Genomic DNA, 17,783 nt, shown 5'->3' on the forward strand with positions numbered 1-17,783 from the left:
CTGAAGGACTATGCCTGGACATTGGGTCCTGGACAAACGCCCCTGTGAGATGGACTAAAGATCTATGAGTTTTGAGGGATGTACGGACGGAGCCACCCGGCCCGTCCACACACGCACGCGCGCACACACATACACACGCATGCACGCATTCATACACCCTGAGGGCGGGCTCGCCCGCAGGGTATAAATAAATGGGCACGAGATCTCTCGTGGTCTTCGGCCCGTAGCTACAGTTAGCGTCCGTGTGGAATCATTCACTGTGTGGAGATTAGGCCCCACTCTGTGGTTTAGGCATTCCCTTCCCCGTACCACAGCAGGACAGGGATGATAGTGTTCCTCAATGCAATTATGGACCAGCAAGGATGGGTTACTGCTGCATATTTGTCTATGTTTACTATATTATGATACTCAAACAGACTGATGTGAGTTGTTGTGTATAAATATTGTTGACATTTCTTTGCTGCTAGTGAGTAGAAAGGAGAGTGTCATATAACGCCTCTTGCCTCCGTTTATAGAGTCTATACTGTCTTTAACGTTGTGCACAAAATTCTAATTCTATGTGAACCGACTCTGGAAGCTGGAAGCTGGAAGCATCACTAACCTTCTTATACTAATCTAAAAAAGTGCTAGGACGCGCCCTAAAGACTAACCTATATTAATGGTGTTATAGAATGCGTTTAGGTGAAGGGATTGAAAGCATGTGAGTTGCATAGTTTCGCTAAAGTAGTATATTGCATTGCTACATGGCAACATTTCTACAATGGCCTCTCCTTGGAGAATGACTGTCGCCAAGCGTCATGGACGTAGGACTCAGTTGACCCCACAACCATTTTACACTATGAAACTATGTGTGAATATTTAATTTGGCTATTATTTATAAACCAACAGGTTTTTTTCTAAAGCTAGTCTAAAGGGCATCGACTGACCTGAAATATTTTCATGTAAATATACTATGACATAAAAAGTATACTATATTTTAAAGAATATTTTAAAAATTGCTAAAAATAATTTGTTGTGTTTGCATTTCTTAAATGTACTGTAGTTCAAATATGAACATAGAACAATTCTAGCAGTCTTGTTATTCTCTCCATATTTTTTAAATAATATATTCAAGATACAGACACTATTACTCGTTCATCATGGCCGCTCGCTTCGCATTAGCCGGTAGAACACCTGTCCTCTCCCCCAGTGTCTTAGTCCGTCTTCTGTGTGTACGGTTGCTAGGCGACGGCGACGCACAGGCTCCCTCTGCCGAGCTCCTTGTACCGTGCCGGGGTCCGCCGGTCTCAAGGGGTCATCATGGGCGAGGGGAGGCTGCGCTACTGCGGGCTCTTCGTTGACCGGTCTCCGCATATCGTGCCGGTGAGTGAGCGAAAGAGGGTGCAAGGAGGTGCAGCCCTCGCCGTGTGAGTGAGTGCTTGGGCATGACACTTACTCCCCGACTCCCCACCCAACTGTTGTCCGTAAAACATCCTCTTTTTAATTTCAATTAAACACTCACTTTTATTTTATGGCACGTTTTCTGCCCTTTCTGAGACATGCGTATCGCCTAAAAGTGGCAAACATTGGTTATATATATTTAACCAGGGCATAAGTCCTAAAACTCAGAAGTGGGGGGACAATCCAAATTAGGCAGTATGCAAATGACATCTTGACACGTGACATCGCAGTATGGGACATCACTGCGGGTGACGTTGCTCCTGGGATGACAGGAAGTGGCATTGCAACCCATGACCCCACAAGAAGTGACATCAGATCTCACGACCTCACACATATGTTTAGCAGGTCTACCATGAGTACATTTTAGTGCATTACAATATTTAACAAATGAGATTTTGCATCAGTGTTGTGCCAAAAAAGTGATGAAACTCCACGCAAAATCTGGGCCTCAATTTAGGCATTTATTTTTTAAACCCTGCCACAAAGAAATTGAAAGACACACAATTGATGGATGGAATGTAGAACAAATCAAAACATTCAAAGAGATCTGGGTTAAATCTATCATCCTTTTGCTCACCATGCCACCCCAGTGTAGACCTGGCCATTTGCAAATCAGTCTTGACCCTGTGCCTCATGGGAACAGTCCAACCCGAACTGCCAAGACAGATTTCTCCCTGGACCGGAAACAAGCATCCTAAGACCAGTTTCAGGGTTTCACCCCTCTTCAGCCAGGATAGCTTCATTCCACTGACACGGTGAGTCCAGGACCCACGTCTGGGCATACCTGGCGCACTTAGGGCGAGAAAGCAAAAGATACACAATTGATGGACGGAATGCAGAACAAATCAAAATATTTACACCCAGTCAAGAGATCTGGGTAAAATCCATCATTCTTTTGCTCACCATGTCACCCCAGTTTGGACCTGGCCAAATGCAAATCAGTCTTGACCCTGTTCCTTGTGGGAACGGTCCAGCCCGAATTGCCAAGCCAGGTCCTCCCTGGACCGGAAACAAGCATCCTAGGACCGGTTTCAGGGTTTCACCTTTCTTCAGCCAGGATAGCTTGATTCCAGTGGCACAGTGAGCCCAGGACCCATTTCTGGGCATACCTGTACTGGGGTGAATGTAAGACATTGTTCTGCATTCTGTCCATCAATTGTTCTTTTTGCATTTGTCACCCTGAGTGGGATGGGTATGCCCAGACGTGGGTCCTGTGCTCTCCATGCCACTGGAATCAAGCCATCCTGGCTGATGATGGCTGAAAGCCTGAAACTGGTCCTAGGATGCTTGTTTCCAGTCTAGGGAGGACCTGGCCTGACAGTTAGGGCTGGACTGTTCCCATTGGGCGCAGGGTCAAGACTGATTTGCATATGGCTGGGCCCAAACTGGAATCGCACAGTGAGCAAAAAAACGATGGATTTAGGCCCAGATCTCTTTACTGGGGTAAATGTAAGACATTGTTCTGCATTCTGTCAATCAATTGTTCTTTTTGCATTTGTCACCCCAAGTGGGACAGGTATATGCCCAGATGTGGGTTTCGTGCTCTCCATGCCACTGGAATCAAGCTATCCTGGCTATTGAGAGCTAAAAGCCTGAAACCGGTCCTAGGCTTCTTGTTTCCAGTCCAGGGAGAACCTGGCCTGGCAGTTCGGGCTAAACTGTTTCCATTGGACGCAGGGTCAAGACTGATTAGCATATGGCTGGAACTGGAATGGCATGGTGAGCAAGAAAACAATAGATTTAGGCCCAGATCTCTGTTCTGGGATGAATGTAAGACATTGCTCTGCAATCTGTCCACCAAGTGTTCTTTTTACAAAGAAATTGACAACAAAAATACTTATGTCTTTACATCTGTTCGGCTTAATTGGTTGCAAAGACTGCATTTTAAAATATCCTATGGCTTAAGGCACGTACAACAGAGATCTTTGTGTACCCAGCAAATCTCAGGGACTATAATAATGGTAAGATAACTATTTGCTGGAGAGGTCTGTGTTTTGTCTAGTCCCAGTTTTAAATCAAAGTAGCATAGAGGGTTAATAAGTCTCCTGCAAACCACATGATGTAAAATGATTTTTATTTCATGTAAATGGGTAAGTGGGTTACTGCTTTTAACACAGAGCTCCTTTTGTTACTTGCAGTTCATAAATTGTAACCCTTCTAATAAAGCACAGTAAGCTATCAAGGACATGTGGCCCCTTACACCTTGTAACGCTCACAGTCTTATGTAACACATCCTGTACATTGATATACACACATATGGCTTATTGTCACCATATAATGTGTACATGTGATGTAAAGTTATCTGACAGCCTGCAATGGGATGAACAGCACTATAAAAGAAATAAAACAAAATTGTGGGATTTAAATTGTTATTTATAAAAATACTGGGAAGGACAGACCACAATACCTGACATTCTAACAGTGCATGCATATCTCATATACAGGGACTGAACAAAGTCAAAAGCTGCCTCTCTTAAGTACCTGAGAAGTGATACACTATATGCCTTTGTTTCTCCTCCATGGCATTTAGGGGTGAGTCTCCCGATAGCTCCCAGCCAGGACACTCAAACAAAATGAGGCCTAGTGGCACCTTAACTTTGGCTTTTGTTGTGGGCCTCGCTGGAATCTTATATGCCCCCTCGAGGCCTGCACGTTGCTACTCTGAATGAAAGCAGACAATATGCAGGCTCTGTTGAATGTGTTCCTGTGTCCGAAAAATTACACTGGGACAAGTTTAGCATATTTCTTTGGTGCCCATCCTCTTGACACCCTGTAAAAAGAGTGGGTATACACCATCGATCCGTATGTACACTCGACTCGTACCCTGCATGTAATACTCAAGACACAGAACTTCCTCAATTCCAAGTATTGGTCTGCCTCCATTTCATAGAAAATACATCTTTTCAATTTCTATGGAAAAACCTCCACCCTCACTGATTTAGATCCTCAGGCAGAAAATGATTTGTTTTATTGTATTTTTTATGTGAGTGCATCTCTTATAATTCTCTGCATGTATGTCACAATCTTCCTATATTCGTTGCTAATTTATAAAACATATCAACTTATACATTAGTTTGTTTAAAAATCTGCGGAAAAGAAATAGGCAACAAGGACATGTGTTACAATAATTCTGTTCTAGATTACTTAATTGGCCACAAAGAGGCTGTATTTAAAAAAATATAAAGACACCTGGTGCACCGATCTTTGCATGCCCAGCACTTATGAAGGGATTATAATAGTGTAAAATAATAGTGCTTAATGCAGTTCTGGTAGAGTTCTGTGTTTTGTCCAGTCACCGTTTTGACTTATAAAGTATCATAGAGGGTTGACGTGCCTGCTGCAATACACATTGTGTAACATGTAGATCCCAGATTTGTATTTTATGTAGCTGGGTAAGTGGGCTGCTGCTTTTGACTCTGAGATCATTTTGTTACTTCCAGTTCATAAGTTGCAAGCCTTCTAATATGGCATAGTGATCTAGTTAATGGCATTAAGGCACTGCATGCAAACTGTAAATCATGGGTTTAGTTCATTACAGTGGTTCCCAAACATTTTAAAACCACAATCCAATTTTTAGAACAACAAACTTTCGCAACCCACCTAGCTTTAATAACCATGAGGCTGGAGTTTTTTTTTTAAAAGTAAATGAAGTATTGTGTGGTAGCGCACTGTCATTTACAGATGGCACATTTTCAATTGAAATGGCTACTACATTTTCATAGATATACAATTTTATTGATAAAACTATATTGCACACAAATGATAATGTGTGGAAATTGGGTTTAGTGAATATTTACCATTTGTGCAACAAGAAGTAAAGCGTCTTAATTTTCTTTGATTCTATTTAAAAAAAAAATTCCCATCACACATCAGAATTACATAAATGTGCTTCATTGTTTGCTTTCCTAACTGCTGAATGTGTACAATTCATTTATACCTATTTACATTTTGTTTGGTGTTATAAAAAAATTACATCTTACATCCTTTCCTTTCACACATCTGTGCCCCGACAAGATTGTCACATATTTCACTTTATTTTTCTTTCTCTGATTACGAAGTGAAAGGAGTTTGTTTACATTAAACCCATATTAAAAAAACTGCAATTTAGTTTAGCAGTAGACATAGCCTGACATTTGATCTGTGTCCTTGAAGCACAGCAAATGTGACAAGATAAATACAGAATGTAAAGATATCTTTATCTGTTGCTCTCACAGTTTGGGAAACCCTGGTTTAGAACTTATTGTTTGTTTGTTTTTCAATTTGGGATTCATTAGAATCTAATAAAGTCTTACTGGGACCGACACCACAATTACTTTGTTACATTATCTTTCCTGACTTTGTGTTTCTACTGACCATTCACTGTCAACAAATAGGGCTACATGTACAAAGCATTTTTTTTAAACATCCAGATTCCACAAATCGGGACGTTTGTGACTGCTAAAATGCATTTTCTGATGTACAAAGCACAATTTACGATTCAGTAACTTGCTGCTGAACCACACATTGGGTTTTGTGATTAAATATTTTGAAGGGGCGTGTTGAAGAGGTCCCTTCCTAATACTGAATTGGAATGGTATGTACACATAATATGTGACCGAAATGTGGTCGCAAAACATTCACAATTTACCAGCAATTAAAAGTTGGTGGTAACCCATTTGCAAATGGGAAGGGATCCCTAAGGGACCCATTACGCTTTGAAAATGGTTGTAAAAATATTTTTTAAGAGCAGTTAGTGGTCCAATGGACCAATGCCTACTCTTAAGAATTGAAACTTCAAAGTTTCATATTTTTGTTGTTGGCAGTGGCGGCTCCCCATTGGGGCGTGGGGGCGTCGCCCCACTTCTTTCTCGTACTACGAGAAGGCAGAAACTTAAACGGTAAAAACTACCATTTTATGTTTCTGCTTCTTGCGCTGCGAGAGAGCAGAAGTGCCTGGTTGGGGGCGGGCAGGTGGGCGGTCCTGCTTGAGGGCAGGGGGGGAGTGGCTTGCCCATGGTTGTGGGTATTGACTGTTTGGTTGGCCCAAACAGTCAATACCCACAACCGTGGGCAAGCCACTCCTTCACTGCCCTCAAGCAGGACCGCCCACTCTCCCTTTTTCTCTATGCAGCAGCCTACATAGAGAAAATGGCCCGGGTGGGGCGCTCTCTGCTTCGCCTCACCAATGACAACGCTGCCATTGCAGCGTTGTGATTGGCGGAGGGGAGGGAGGCTGCCTTTCCTTGATCACGCAGGTCGGAATGGTGGACGGCGGAAGCGGGAGTCGCCGGATTCGGGACCCATCCAGAAGCGGTGCTCTACGTTTTATTTAAATTTTTCTTTAATTAAACTGTAAACCCCTCCCGCCTCTCCTCTCCATCCCCCCGCAATGACCCTATTTCCACTCCCCCTCCCACCCGCCCATCATGGACAAGCCGGCCACGACCGCCTGGATTGCACACAGGTCAGTAGCTGCTAGAACCGTCTCACGCTATCAATGATCGCTGGCTTTATTTCCGATAAATGTACAGCGAGCCCCACGCTATTGTCCTGAACACATGTGTTTTTAAAGACAAACCAGAACAGAGCATGTGTGTGATGAAGGGACACCGATGCAAGGGCAACTGGAAGCGCCCGTCACTTGGTTTACACCTTTTCAGTGCAGAGGCCTCGGGCGATTGCCCCGTTCCGTTGTGTGATGCAAGTGGGTTACTTTGTCAGTCCTTAGAGTGAGGGTCGAGCGGGCTGATTGTGCAGCGCACATGTTGGTGGGATGTCCCTTGCAATATTGGTATTGGCACTTTGTTTTGCAAAGCATCAGCTCGTGTTACACTTGACTTGCACTGTTGCACAGATCCTCTTGATCCCCTATAAATTCCTCATGGTTTGGAATTCCCCAAAAAGCTTCTGCCCATAGTATGTGAGTGGCGGTGTGTCCAGTGACTCCATTGGCATAGGCGTCTTGTAACTGTAGGCGCTCCCTTTGATGCCCAGACTACACTCCTCTGCACGCACTCGGACACAGACTGCCTGCTTTATACTTAGGCCAAACCCAACATCGCTGTAGGACAGTCACCCCAGGGCAGGAGAATGCCTTCACCTGCATCTTTCCTTCGGGTGGTTACATTGCCTCACGTTACATTATTGAAGAGATATCAAAACTTTGTGATCGTTACACAGCAGCAAATGTGAAAACTGAAGTATGAAATATGCTTGGTCAGTGTAAGCACGTGTCTCACTACTGAAAGACAGTGACGTAAACGACCGATTGATCACAGAGAGAGGCGGAGCTACGGTCGTTGTCTTGGGGCCAGCTGCCTCCACACTACAGGGGCTGGGACACATTTCTGTTGCATAACTGTTGAACTATTATTGCCCTACTTTGCTTTAGAAGGAGGTGTGCAAATGAGACATCCATGCAGTACAGCCATGGTGTAGCCCTTCAGCTCTAGTCTGGGGGCAGGGATCCATAACTTGCACAATAGCCTTGTAAACCATAACTTGCACACCGCATGCAACACTCCTGATCCCACACTTGACATGACAGGTGCAGCATTAATGTTGTAACTCATCTTACCAATAAGATTACATAACACACCACCAACACTGTGAAAGGCACGACTGTGAAAGGAGCATTATTTGTTGGTTGGAATATGTGCTGTTATTTAATGACTTTGTGCTTTTTGGTGTTTGGTACTTATATGGTACTTATACAGTGACGGCTCCTTCATAGAGGCGTCAACAAATTCTTGGGGGACCCCCGAACCTCCGTAGGTGGTTAACGCTCGCTCGCTATTCTCGCTCGCCGCAGTGTAGTACAATAATTGTTTTACGCCCTACCACTTTCAAATGTCACCAGCCGCCACTGGTTGTTGGAAATGCAGCCCTGTTTGCTTTAAAGGAAATGGGCTGCATTAAAAAAAAAAGATTCCTTCATTTAAAAGCAATCACAGAAATGGTGCTCTGCTGACTGCAGATGGCAGCAAATTGTAGTGGTTCACAAATGATGACCTACCTCATTAATATTCATAAGGTACGTCTATTTGTGACCAATTGGTAATGAAACTCAAATTAGTTTACTACATTAGTTTCCTAATTGCAAGACACAAACAATCACAATTAGGATATCGCTATTGCTAACTTTTGTACATCTAGCCCTATAGTGTCTACCTGTATGGATGAAATGTGATTCCTATACCTTATAACCCTAATTGTCTTATGTAACATTTCTTGTACATTAAGTACACCCTTGTATGAATTATTGTGTCTCTGTGCATGAAATAGAGCGCTCTGATTCCCTACACTGGGATGAGTAGCTCTACAAAAGAATTAAATAGAAACAATATTAGGTGCCTCTTAGATCAATAATTATATAATTACTTATAGAGACAAATGGTGCATTCTTTAAGTGCATGCTCATCTCTTACATAGGAAGTTGAACAAAGTTAAAAAACTACTTCCAAGGTAGAGTTTCTCTTAAGCACTTGTGAAATTATAGCAAGCTGTGCGCCTTTGTTTCCTTGCATTGTTTGAGCTTCTAAGTATTAGGCTTCAGATAGCTCCCATTTAGTATTACACTTGAACAAAAGGAGGGCTGATGGCCCTTCAAATCAAGCCTTCGTTTTGGGCCCAGCTGGAAGTGTAAATAATCAAGCCACCTGCATGTTGCTGCTCCGAATGACATACAGACAACATGCAGGTGCTGCTGAAATGTGTCCCGATGTCTTAAAATGACACCAGGAAAAATTCAGCATGTTTTCCTTTCTCGGACAGATCCGGCCTAGAAATACCCTGCCACACTTATGGCGGCCAAAAGTGGTACATAAAAAAAGTGACACCGTGGCAGCGTAGAAAGGCGCAAGGGGCTGGTAAATCTGCCCCTCTTTGTTCTAGTTACCACATAACCATCTGTAGTCTCAGCTTGAGCACTTTTGTTCATCCAAAAAGCAGTCGCTTTACATCATAATACAGAAAATACTCCTTATGTTTCTTATGAATCGTCCCCATAAATTTCAAAGTAATACACCATTTTCAAGGCACACATCATTGTAGTTTACAAGACCACAAACACCCAATTTGAGCAAAATGAACTTTGAATTCTAAAAAGCAAAGTAATGATGAAGCTCATGTGGGCCTCACTCTGATTTTCAGGAACTGTGCCTCCCCAAATTTGCATATCTCTTCACCCCAGTGTTGGAATTGGACAAAACATCACTCTGGGAGCACACACCTACACACCTTGCCCAAGCGCATGGATACCCTTTTGAATTTGAATTTGAATTTTAACATATTTATAGAGCGCGCTTATACCGGGACGGTTTCATGGCACTAGGCAGCGGTGAACCAGTGGAAACAGAGACGGAGGCTAGACTGCTAGGGATCTGGAGAACAGGAAGGTCTTGAGATGTTTACGGAATTCCACATAGGAAGTAGAAGCTCTGAGGGTAAAAGGGAGAGAGTTCCAAAAAGATGGAGCTAGGACCGCGAATCTCGTCCCCCCGGACCTCTTCTTCCTAAAGCGGGGAATTGTCAAGAGGGCCTGGTGAGAGGAGCGGAGCTCTCTGGCCGGAAGGTAAGGTGATATGGCATCACAAAGGAAGACAGGGGCAGTCCCTGACCTAGCCTGATAAGTCATGCAGCCCAACTTGAAGAGAGCCCTCTCCTTCACCGGTAACCAGTGCAGAGATTGCAACAGAGGGGTGGCATGGTGAAATTTAGGGAGTCCGGGAATCAGGCGGGCAGCCTGGTTTTGTATCTGTTGAAGGCGGTGGATCAGGTAGTCTGGGGTGCCATTATAGACCACATTCCCATAGTCAAGGCGCGATAGCACCATGGCCATGAGGATGAACTTAAGGGCGGGTACAGAAAAAAAACGGGAAACCTTACGAATGGTGCGAAGGGAAAAGAAACAGGAGGACACCACTGAGTGAACCTGCGTATGAAGAGAGAGCTGGGAATTGATAAAGATGCCCAGGGTTTTGACCTTCGGAACCGGGAGGGGAGGGGGACCAAGTGAGTCAGGCCAAAAAGACGGGGACCAGAGGCTGCAACCACTCCCAGTCAAAACCAGTTCGGTTTTGTCGGGATTTAGTTTGAGGTGGTTGCAGTTCATCCAATCTTGGATGAAGAGCATCACCCTCTGGAAGTTCTGGGCAGAGGAGGGAGAGTGGGAGAGCTTAAAAATAAGTTGGAGGTCGTTGGCGTAATTGAACACCGAGACCTCCATCTGCTGTAAAGAAAAAATAAGGGGTGAGATGTATAGATTAAATAGCAGGGGAGACAAAGAGGAGCCCTGGGGAACGCCGCATGTCACTCTACGAGGAGGGGCAGCAAAGTCGGCCAGATGGACAGCCTGCTCCCTGTCCGTTAGAAAGGACCGGAGCCAGGCGTGGGCCGTGCCCCCGATGCCCGCCGCCTCGGCACGGGTCAACAGAATGTCATGATCCACCGTGTCGAACGCGGCGGACAGATCTAAGAGGACCAGGGCCTGGGGGAGGCAGATGTCAATGCCCTCCCTCAGTTTGTCCATCACCGAAACTACCACCTTCTCGGTAGAGTGCAGCGGGCGAAAGCCTGCCTGACAAGAGGAAAGGCGGCCAGTAGACTCCACAAAGGAGCTCAGAGTCCCGGTAACATGAGCCTCTGAGACCTTCGCCAAGTAAGGGAGAAGGGAAATGGGACGATAAGTGTGCTATACAAATCAACATAACATAACATAGCCATCAGAATTTTCAAATAAGGGTTATTTTGGGGAGTAATAAAGTCTTGTTAGTACAGACAAACCCTGTCACTCCTCTACATTTTAAATCCAGACTTTGTGTTTCTCCTGACCCTGCACTCTTAACATATAAGGTCTACAAGCATGGATGATATGTGAATCCAAAACCAGCTGCATCAACCTGCACACTGGTTTATCTTTCAGACAAGCTCAACATCTCTGGCGATTTTCAGCACACCCGAAGCAGTAGCGGGCCATGGAGGGAGAACAGTGGGCAGTAAGGCGGGGCGGGGGAGGGCAGGGTGGGGGATAGTAAACCTCAGAATATGGTTGATTGGCGGTAAGTAAACAATTAAATAAGTAACAAATTTCGTTGGGCGCGCTGCATCGCAAAATGCGATGGAGCACGCGCAACAAAATTCATTTTATTTATTTAATTGTTTATTAACCTCCGATCATCCATATTCCGGTGTTTAGTACCCCCCATCCTGCCCCTCCCCCACCCCACCTTACCGCCCCACGATACTCCCTCCATGGGCCGCTACTGACCCGAAGTCTGGACACGACTAAAACTAAGATGTGTAAAAAAGAAATATTAAGGCAGCAGTTCTTTTTCATTCATGCACCCTGTATTTGGAGCAATATCTCTGTATCCATCAGGACTGCCCCAATGCTGAACCAAATTAGGAAAGAGTTGAAGATTGACCTCTTTAAAAGATACTACATCATGATGCATCAACCATCCGCAACCCAGCATCCTCTTGTATTACTTGTCAATACAAAGCTTTAGGCTGGTCTTTGACAATGCACAGTGCTTCACTGCTTTTTGTCTAGGTTTGCATTTTAGATATTCCATATACACAGATACATGTTAGCCAATCTTCTATCCAAAATCCAGGATCTGTCTTTGAAATGCCTGGGTTTTAATAGTATTTTTGGCAAGGTGAAATCTATTGCAATGTAAATGCTTATTTCCTTTTTGCTTGTAGGCCAGCCCAGCCTAAGCCTCCCCTAACATTTGATCCTACCCTTCTGCCTTGCCATGGGATCCCATTGAAATACAGTGGACTAATGCTGCTGGTGTGGACTTTTTAAACATTGGGGTGCTACCAACCAACACACCATTGTGTATGTGCCTTGACCCCCTATAAACATGTATAATTGCCTAATGCCTCATTTACCTATTAAATGGTATTCACTGTACTCAGGGCCTGTGAGTTAAATGACACTAGTTGACTGCAGCACCTATTGTGTCACCACAAAAGTGACAGTGCAAGTATGTCTTCAGCCCTGCACCGGCAACTTGAGTATACAGTTTAAAGCTGCAAATTCGACCTGGCAAAATAAACCCTTTGCTAGGCAGAAAACATCATTTTTGATACTTATACATCACCCTTCAATGCCCATAGGGTAGGGTGCACGGCATTTAAAAAGCAGGACATATGTACTTAAGTTTTACATGTCCTGGCAGGGAATAATCTCCAAAGTCGTTTTCACAGTGGCAAGACAGGCCGTCTCATAGAAAAGCACTGTGTTACGTTATAACACCTTATAATACATAACTTCAGTGAGGGAATGGCTAGAACCATAATTCAAGGGTTCAAATTTATAGGAATTACACATCCAATCTGATGCTAAAGTTGGCCTTTAAATTACTATTTTTAAAATGCCAGTTTTAGAACGTTTTCCTGCCTAAAATACTCTAGGAGCTCTTTCAGAGATAATCCTCCCCTGTCACCTGGCAGTCTGCTAAGAGGTGTGACTAGTTCCCAGGAAATGGGACAAAAGGGCCACGGCCTGGAAGAGGTGTGACCTCCTCCTGACAAAACGGCATTGGGGAGGTGGCCACCAACTGTACAAGCTTCAAAAGGGCAGTTATTGTACTGGGGAGATGTTACTCACAACTGGGCCTTCCTCTGTTAGTGTCCCAGTAGCCAGAGTGACAGCTATCACAGTGGGGGGAAAAGCGGTCCCAGAATTGCTTTTGACTTGGAGGTCCTCATTTACCCAGACACACCTCCGGGGTGTACACAGAGTTCTGACCAAGGGAAGAAAGATTCTGATGTGTTGGATTTGGCCGAGCAGGGCACTGTGGGATTGTTTAAGGTCAAACCCCCAGGTAATTATGTCAAAGTTGATAGAATTGCCTCTGGGAACCTTTTCCCATTTGGTTAGGGGGATACCCCCAACCACAATTTAGTGGGCACACACGTTGCACCCCTGGATACCTTCTTCAGAACACTGCTGGACTTGTAGAAGACAGAACAGAGATTGCACAAGCTGAAACCTGCCTTCAGAAAGAGGACTGCACCTACTGTATCCTGTGGAGAGAGACCCCAAGGAGTGAACATTCTCTTACTTGCACCCAGGATAGAACAGTTGACTCCAAGGGGTAGTTAGCTAGCCTGTTGTTACGCTACAAGATCACAAAATCCCACCTTCATGAAGAGCCCATCTGACTAGTTCCAACTGGACTTGCCCTGGACCCTGCTGGTGGCTTCTTCTGGAATGAGTCCTAATTAATGCTAGTCAAATTAAATGATGAAGGTGCTAGATGGTGTAAACGTGGGTTATGACTATTTGCAAAATGAAACACCATTACAATGCCTTATCTTGCCCAAATCTTGGCATGTTGTAGCACAACTCTTTATCAAGTGTCTTATTGGAGTTATAGGAGTTATTTAAGTTTTAGGACAATGCATAAAACTTTTCTCTGGGGTCAAAATAAAATAAAACTAGACACTGCCATGAAAACACAACTAGTAAATCTTCTACATGGATAAATATTGAACAAACTTCTATCACAAATATTAATTTGAAAAATTATTCTCGTCGCTTGTAGTGTCAAGTATGATAAAGATTATTATTGTTAGCACAGCTCAACAGGTTTTATATTGAGTATTTAAACACACACAGTTCATTTTCTATATTTAAGAAAAAGCTACATTCTGTTCAAATCTTACTTTAGGCTGCAAAACAGGTCTTTCTGCTGAAGTCAATGGAGCAACCTAGGCATCTTCTACATTAACCAAGTGTGTTGCAATGGGAAGATACTACCATTCCCTAGACTGCTCATAGGGTGCACTGCAAAATATGGAATTATCTTAATCTAAAAATTGTACTCACCAATTCGATGAATCAGTTTATTATTCTAGATCTTAAATCACCAGAATGTGTACATTTCTGTTTAACCGTTCCCAGAAACATAAGAAGGTCTCCCACATTTACCATCTTCAGAAAGGCTCTAGATGTTTTGAAAAAAGATTTGAGGACTGGTAAAATTACTTGACTACGCCAATAGGCTCCTTCTCCTTGTGGGATATGCCAACGAAGCCCTGACCAGAAGATTCTAATAATACAGCAACATATCTTCTTGGAGTTTTTTGGACTCCTTTGAAGTTTTATAAACAAATCTTACAGAAAGATGTTAAGTCAATGAGATGTAAGGAAGATTATGCAGGCTACTTGCCTACACTCATTTATTGTGCTGCAATTCTCCAATGGTGCAAAAAATCTTTACCAACAAAAAATGAATCGCAAATGTAGATCTCCGGCTTTCTCCTTCTGTGCCATTACTGAGTGCCCTTTCATCTGCTAGCATTCAGATAGGAGTTGCATTACTTGGATTGCTAGAGTCCAGTTATTGATGAATTAATCATCCCTTCATTATTAGAAAACTTCAAGGAAGGTTTGTATAAATGATCGCGCTCCTGACTTGCTCACACTAGCAAATTTACAGGAGATCTGCTACTGGCTAAAACATGATAAACTTGTCTTAACTTCCATTTGGTGCAGATATCATGATGTTCATGGTTAACCTTTTATATGCTTCTTAGTCACACTTTGGGTAGTAAGTGTTTCTTTTATTAGTTATACTGCTAAATGACGTGTTTGAGTTTCATTCACACTTTATATACAAACCTAGCAGTCATGTGTTGAATGACTCGTGTATAGTTTTGAGACATTTCTCTGTATTTGCCACTTTCTGAGCATGTTATGTGAAACTTCTTCTTTAATGAATATTTTACTTTGTCAAAAAAAAAAATGCTTGTCAGGCAACATGTTGAAGTCAGAGGCCCTTTTTGTAGAGTGGAAGGGTAAATCGCCTGGAAGAGCAGCTTATTTTTCATAGTATTCCAGTGACTAGATCTTAGAAATTTGTAATCACTGACATACTAACGGACAGTAACAAACACATTGGATTGCCTTTTCTGGGGGGTTATATAGGCTTGTGTGTTTGTGTGGACTGCTCTGTGGGTGCAGCCACTTCATAGTCTTGTGTGTCTTGGCTAACCTTCAATGGCTGGACTAAACAACGTGCTGTTTCTGTCACTATCATCTACTACACGTGAACGCAGAAATACCCATTTGCTCAGCATCACATGAACTAGGAGGTAAAACTAATATTTATTTTATTTATTTATTTTAAAGGTTTTATATAGCGCTGGCTAGACCCGGAGGTATCAGAGCGCTTTACATGAGCATCAGATCATAGTTACTGGTTACATCGTTACAAAGGTTACACAGTTATTAGAGCATGGCAACATAGTTACTAGTAAGGTCAAGATAAACAATAAGCACAAATACGTAAGGGGAAAAACAGGCAAGGGGAAAGATTCAGGGGAGGGGGGAAAGGAGCTGGGGAAGTAGACCGGTAATGAAGGCGGGAAAGAGGAGGGGAGGGTGAAGGACATCGCATGGAAAGAGGAGGGGACGGGCGACGGGGACAATGAGTCAAAGCAACGTCCATAGTCCAGTAAGCTGTGATCCCAGGGGAAGTGGTATCACTTCTATATATCAGTTGCGGGAAGCTCCCTTTACGCAGTGGACTCTCACAGAGGGGTCTCTGAGACTCCAAGGCCTACATACTGGATTCTTCCCCAAAAAGAGGAGACTGAGTGCTTTGGCAAGGGGTGCCATACCATACCTCAGCTGTGAGTGGCTCCCTTGGCGCAGTGGACTCTCTCAGCGGGTACGCTGAGACTCCAAAGTATAAATATTGGATCTTTCCCCAACAAGGGGAGAAGGAGTGCTTAGTCAAGGGGCACAAAGAACATGGGGCTAGGCAGTCTAGCAAGCAAGGTGAGAGATTCAGGGGAGAGTGGATAGGAGCTAGGAGCTAGAGAGGAAGACAAAGAGAGAAAGAGTGCTAAATGGGAACAAAATTATTATTGAGTTATTATATAGCGCTGGCTAGACCAGATGGAATCAGAGCGCTTTACATGGGGGACAATAATGTTGCAATTTACATCAGTTAAAAGTTACATAAGTATCAAGAAATGCATTTAAAGAACGTAGGGGACAAGGTGAATGGAGCATGGATGGGTAAGGGGATAGGGTAAAGGGGTAGGAGGAAGATAGGACGTAGAGACAAGGGGAAAATCTGCCCAAGGTCTGGAGGTAGGTGACGGCAGGGAGGGGGAGTACACAACCCATCTCCTCTTTAGCTATATGGTATCTCCACCGGGCATCAGCCAAATTGCTAGGTCTCCAGAGTCTGGGGTAAGTTCCGCAGGTTCCAAGTCCTGATGTGTAGGCAGGTAAGGGGATAGTTTCAAGGTCCTAGTCAGTTTCTCAAGTGTCAACAAACCCAGACCTTACGTAAAGAATGTAGGAAACAGAAAAGAAGGCAAAAACGTGTATGTAAGTAATAGCAACACTGCAGAGAAATCTATATGAAGGGTATATATATATATAGTAAAGTAGAGAGTATGAATAGTCTTATTGACTCCCTTAGTGATTATGAGTTTCAGTATATTTACAGATCGAGAGTTGGTTACTTAGGTCTTATCTAAGCTACTTGATATACTGCTTGATTTTTTATTGGCAAGTCAAAAAGACAGGCTGATATAAATTGTGAGCTACTGGAAATTTTGAAGTCTGCTTGCGTGTGCTTTGTTAGTGAAGTGCTTAGTTGGAGCTGAAGGTTGCAGGTGGGGACCACCTGCACTTATTTGTGGGGACCGGCACAGATTTTTCCTCATTAGACTGTCACCAAGAGAGAGAAAAATACATAAGGAAAAAAAGAATGAGGAAAGATGGAAAAACAGTTACAAAGGTAGAAAGCAGAGATGTAAAGAAAGCTGAGAGAGTAAGGTAAAGAGTGACCAGCACAGTGCCATTAACATTTTTACTGTCCAAGGAGATTTAACCAATAACATCTTAATTGTTCCTCTGCTCATGCCAACTCATACTTTGGGTGGCCTGTTATTCTTTGTTATGCACCTCATTTATTGTCAGTGATACAAAGATTTACATGTCAGAAGCATAACTTCTCACAGTTGAAGGCAATCAAAGATGAATGAATTGAGGTAAATTAGAGTAGCCTTCGTCCATCATATCTTCAGAACATGACATCTGTTGCTAAAAATGGTGCTCATCATAAGAAACTGGCTTCTCAGGAGCAAATCCGTCTGTTCTGGAACCACATACCCTGCTCTTTAAGAATGCCTAAACTCAGGGGGTCTTACTTTCTGAAGTACTTTAAGGAAACCAGGTTTATGAGCAATATAGGCTTTTGCATTGTTTTCTGTTCAATGTACGATGCTACGTATGGAACTCTTCTCGACAGTGTAATGGATTGTTTTGCTCTCTATAAAAGGCAAATAAGTCCTATTTAGTTTTATTAAGGCTGGCGAAATGTTCA

The 17,783-nt window shown here is 43.3% G+C and overlaps 1 protein-coding gene across 1 annotated transcript in view; it reads left to right on the top strand.

Moving 5' to 3' along the window:
- The first annotated feature begins 1,186 nt into the window (after positions 1–1,186).
- Positions 1,187–17,783, top strand: part of EFHB (EF-hand domain family member B) — a 231,308-nt gene continuing 214,711 nt past the window's right edge. Inside the window, exon 1 of the mRNA XM_086942169.1 lies at positions 1,187–1,362. Coding sequence (XP_086798295.1) covers positions 1,300–1,362 — 63 coding nt within the window. The 5' untranslated portion in view covers positions 1,187–1,299. The remainder of the gene's footprint in view (positions 1,363–17,783) is intronic.

The sequence above is a fragment of the Lissotriton vulgaris genome, chromosome 10, assembly GCF_964263255.1.
Source record: "Lissotriton vulgaris chromosome 10, aLisVul1.2, whole genome shotgun sequence".
Classification (NCBI taxonomy): domain Eukaryota; kingdom Metazoa; phylum Chordata; class Amphibia; order Caudata; family Salamandridae; genus Lissotriton; species Lissotriton vulgaris.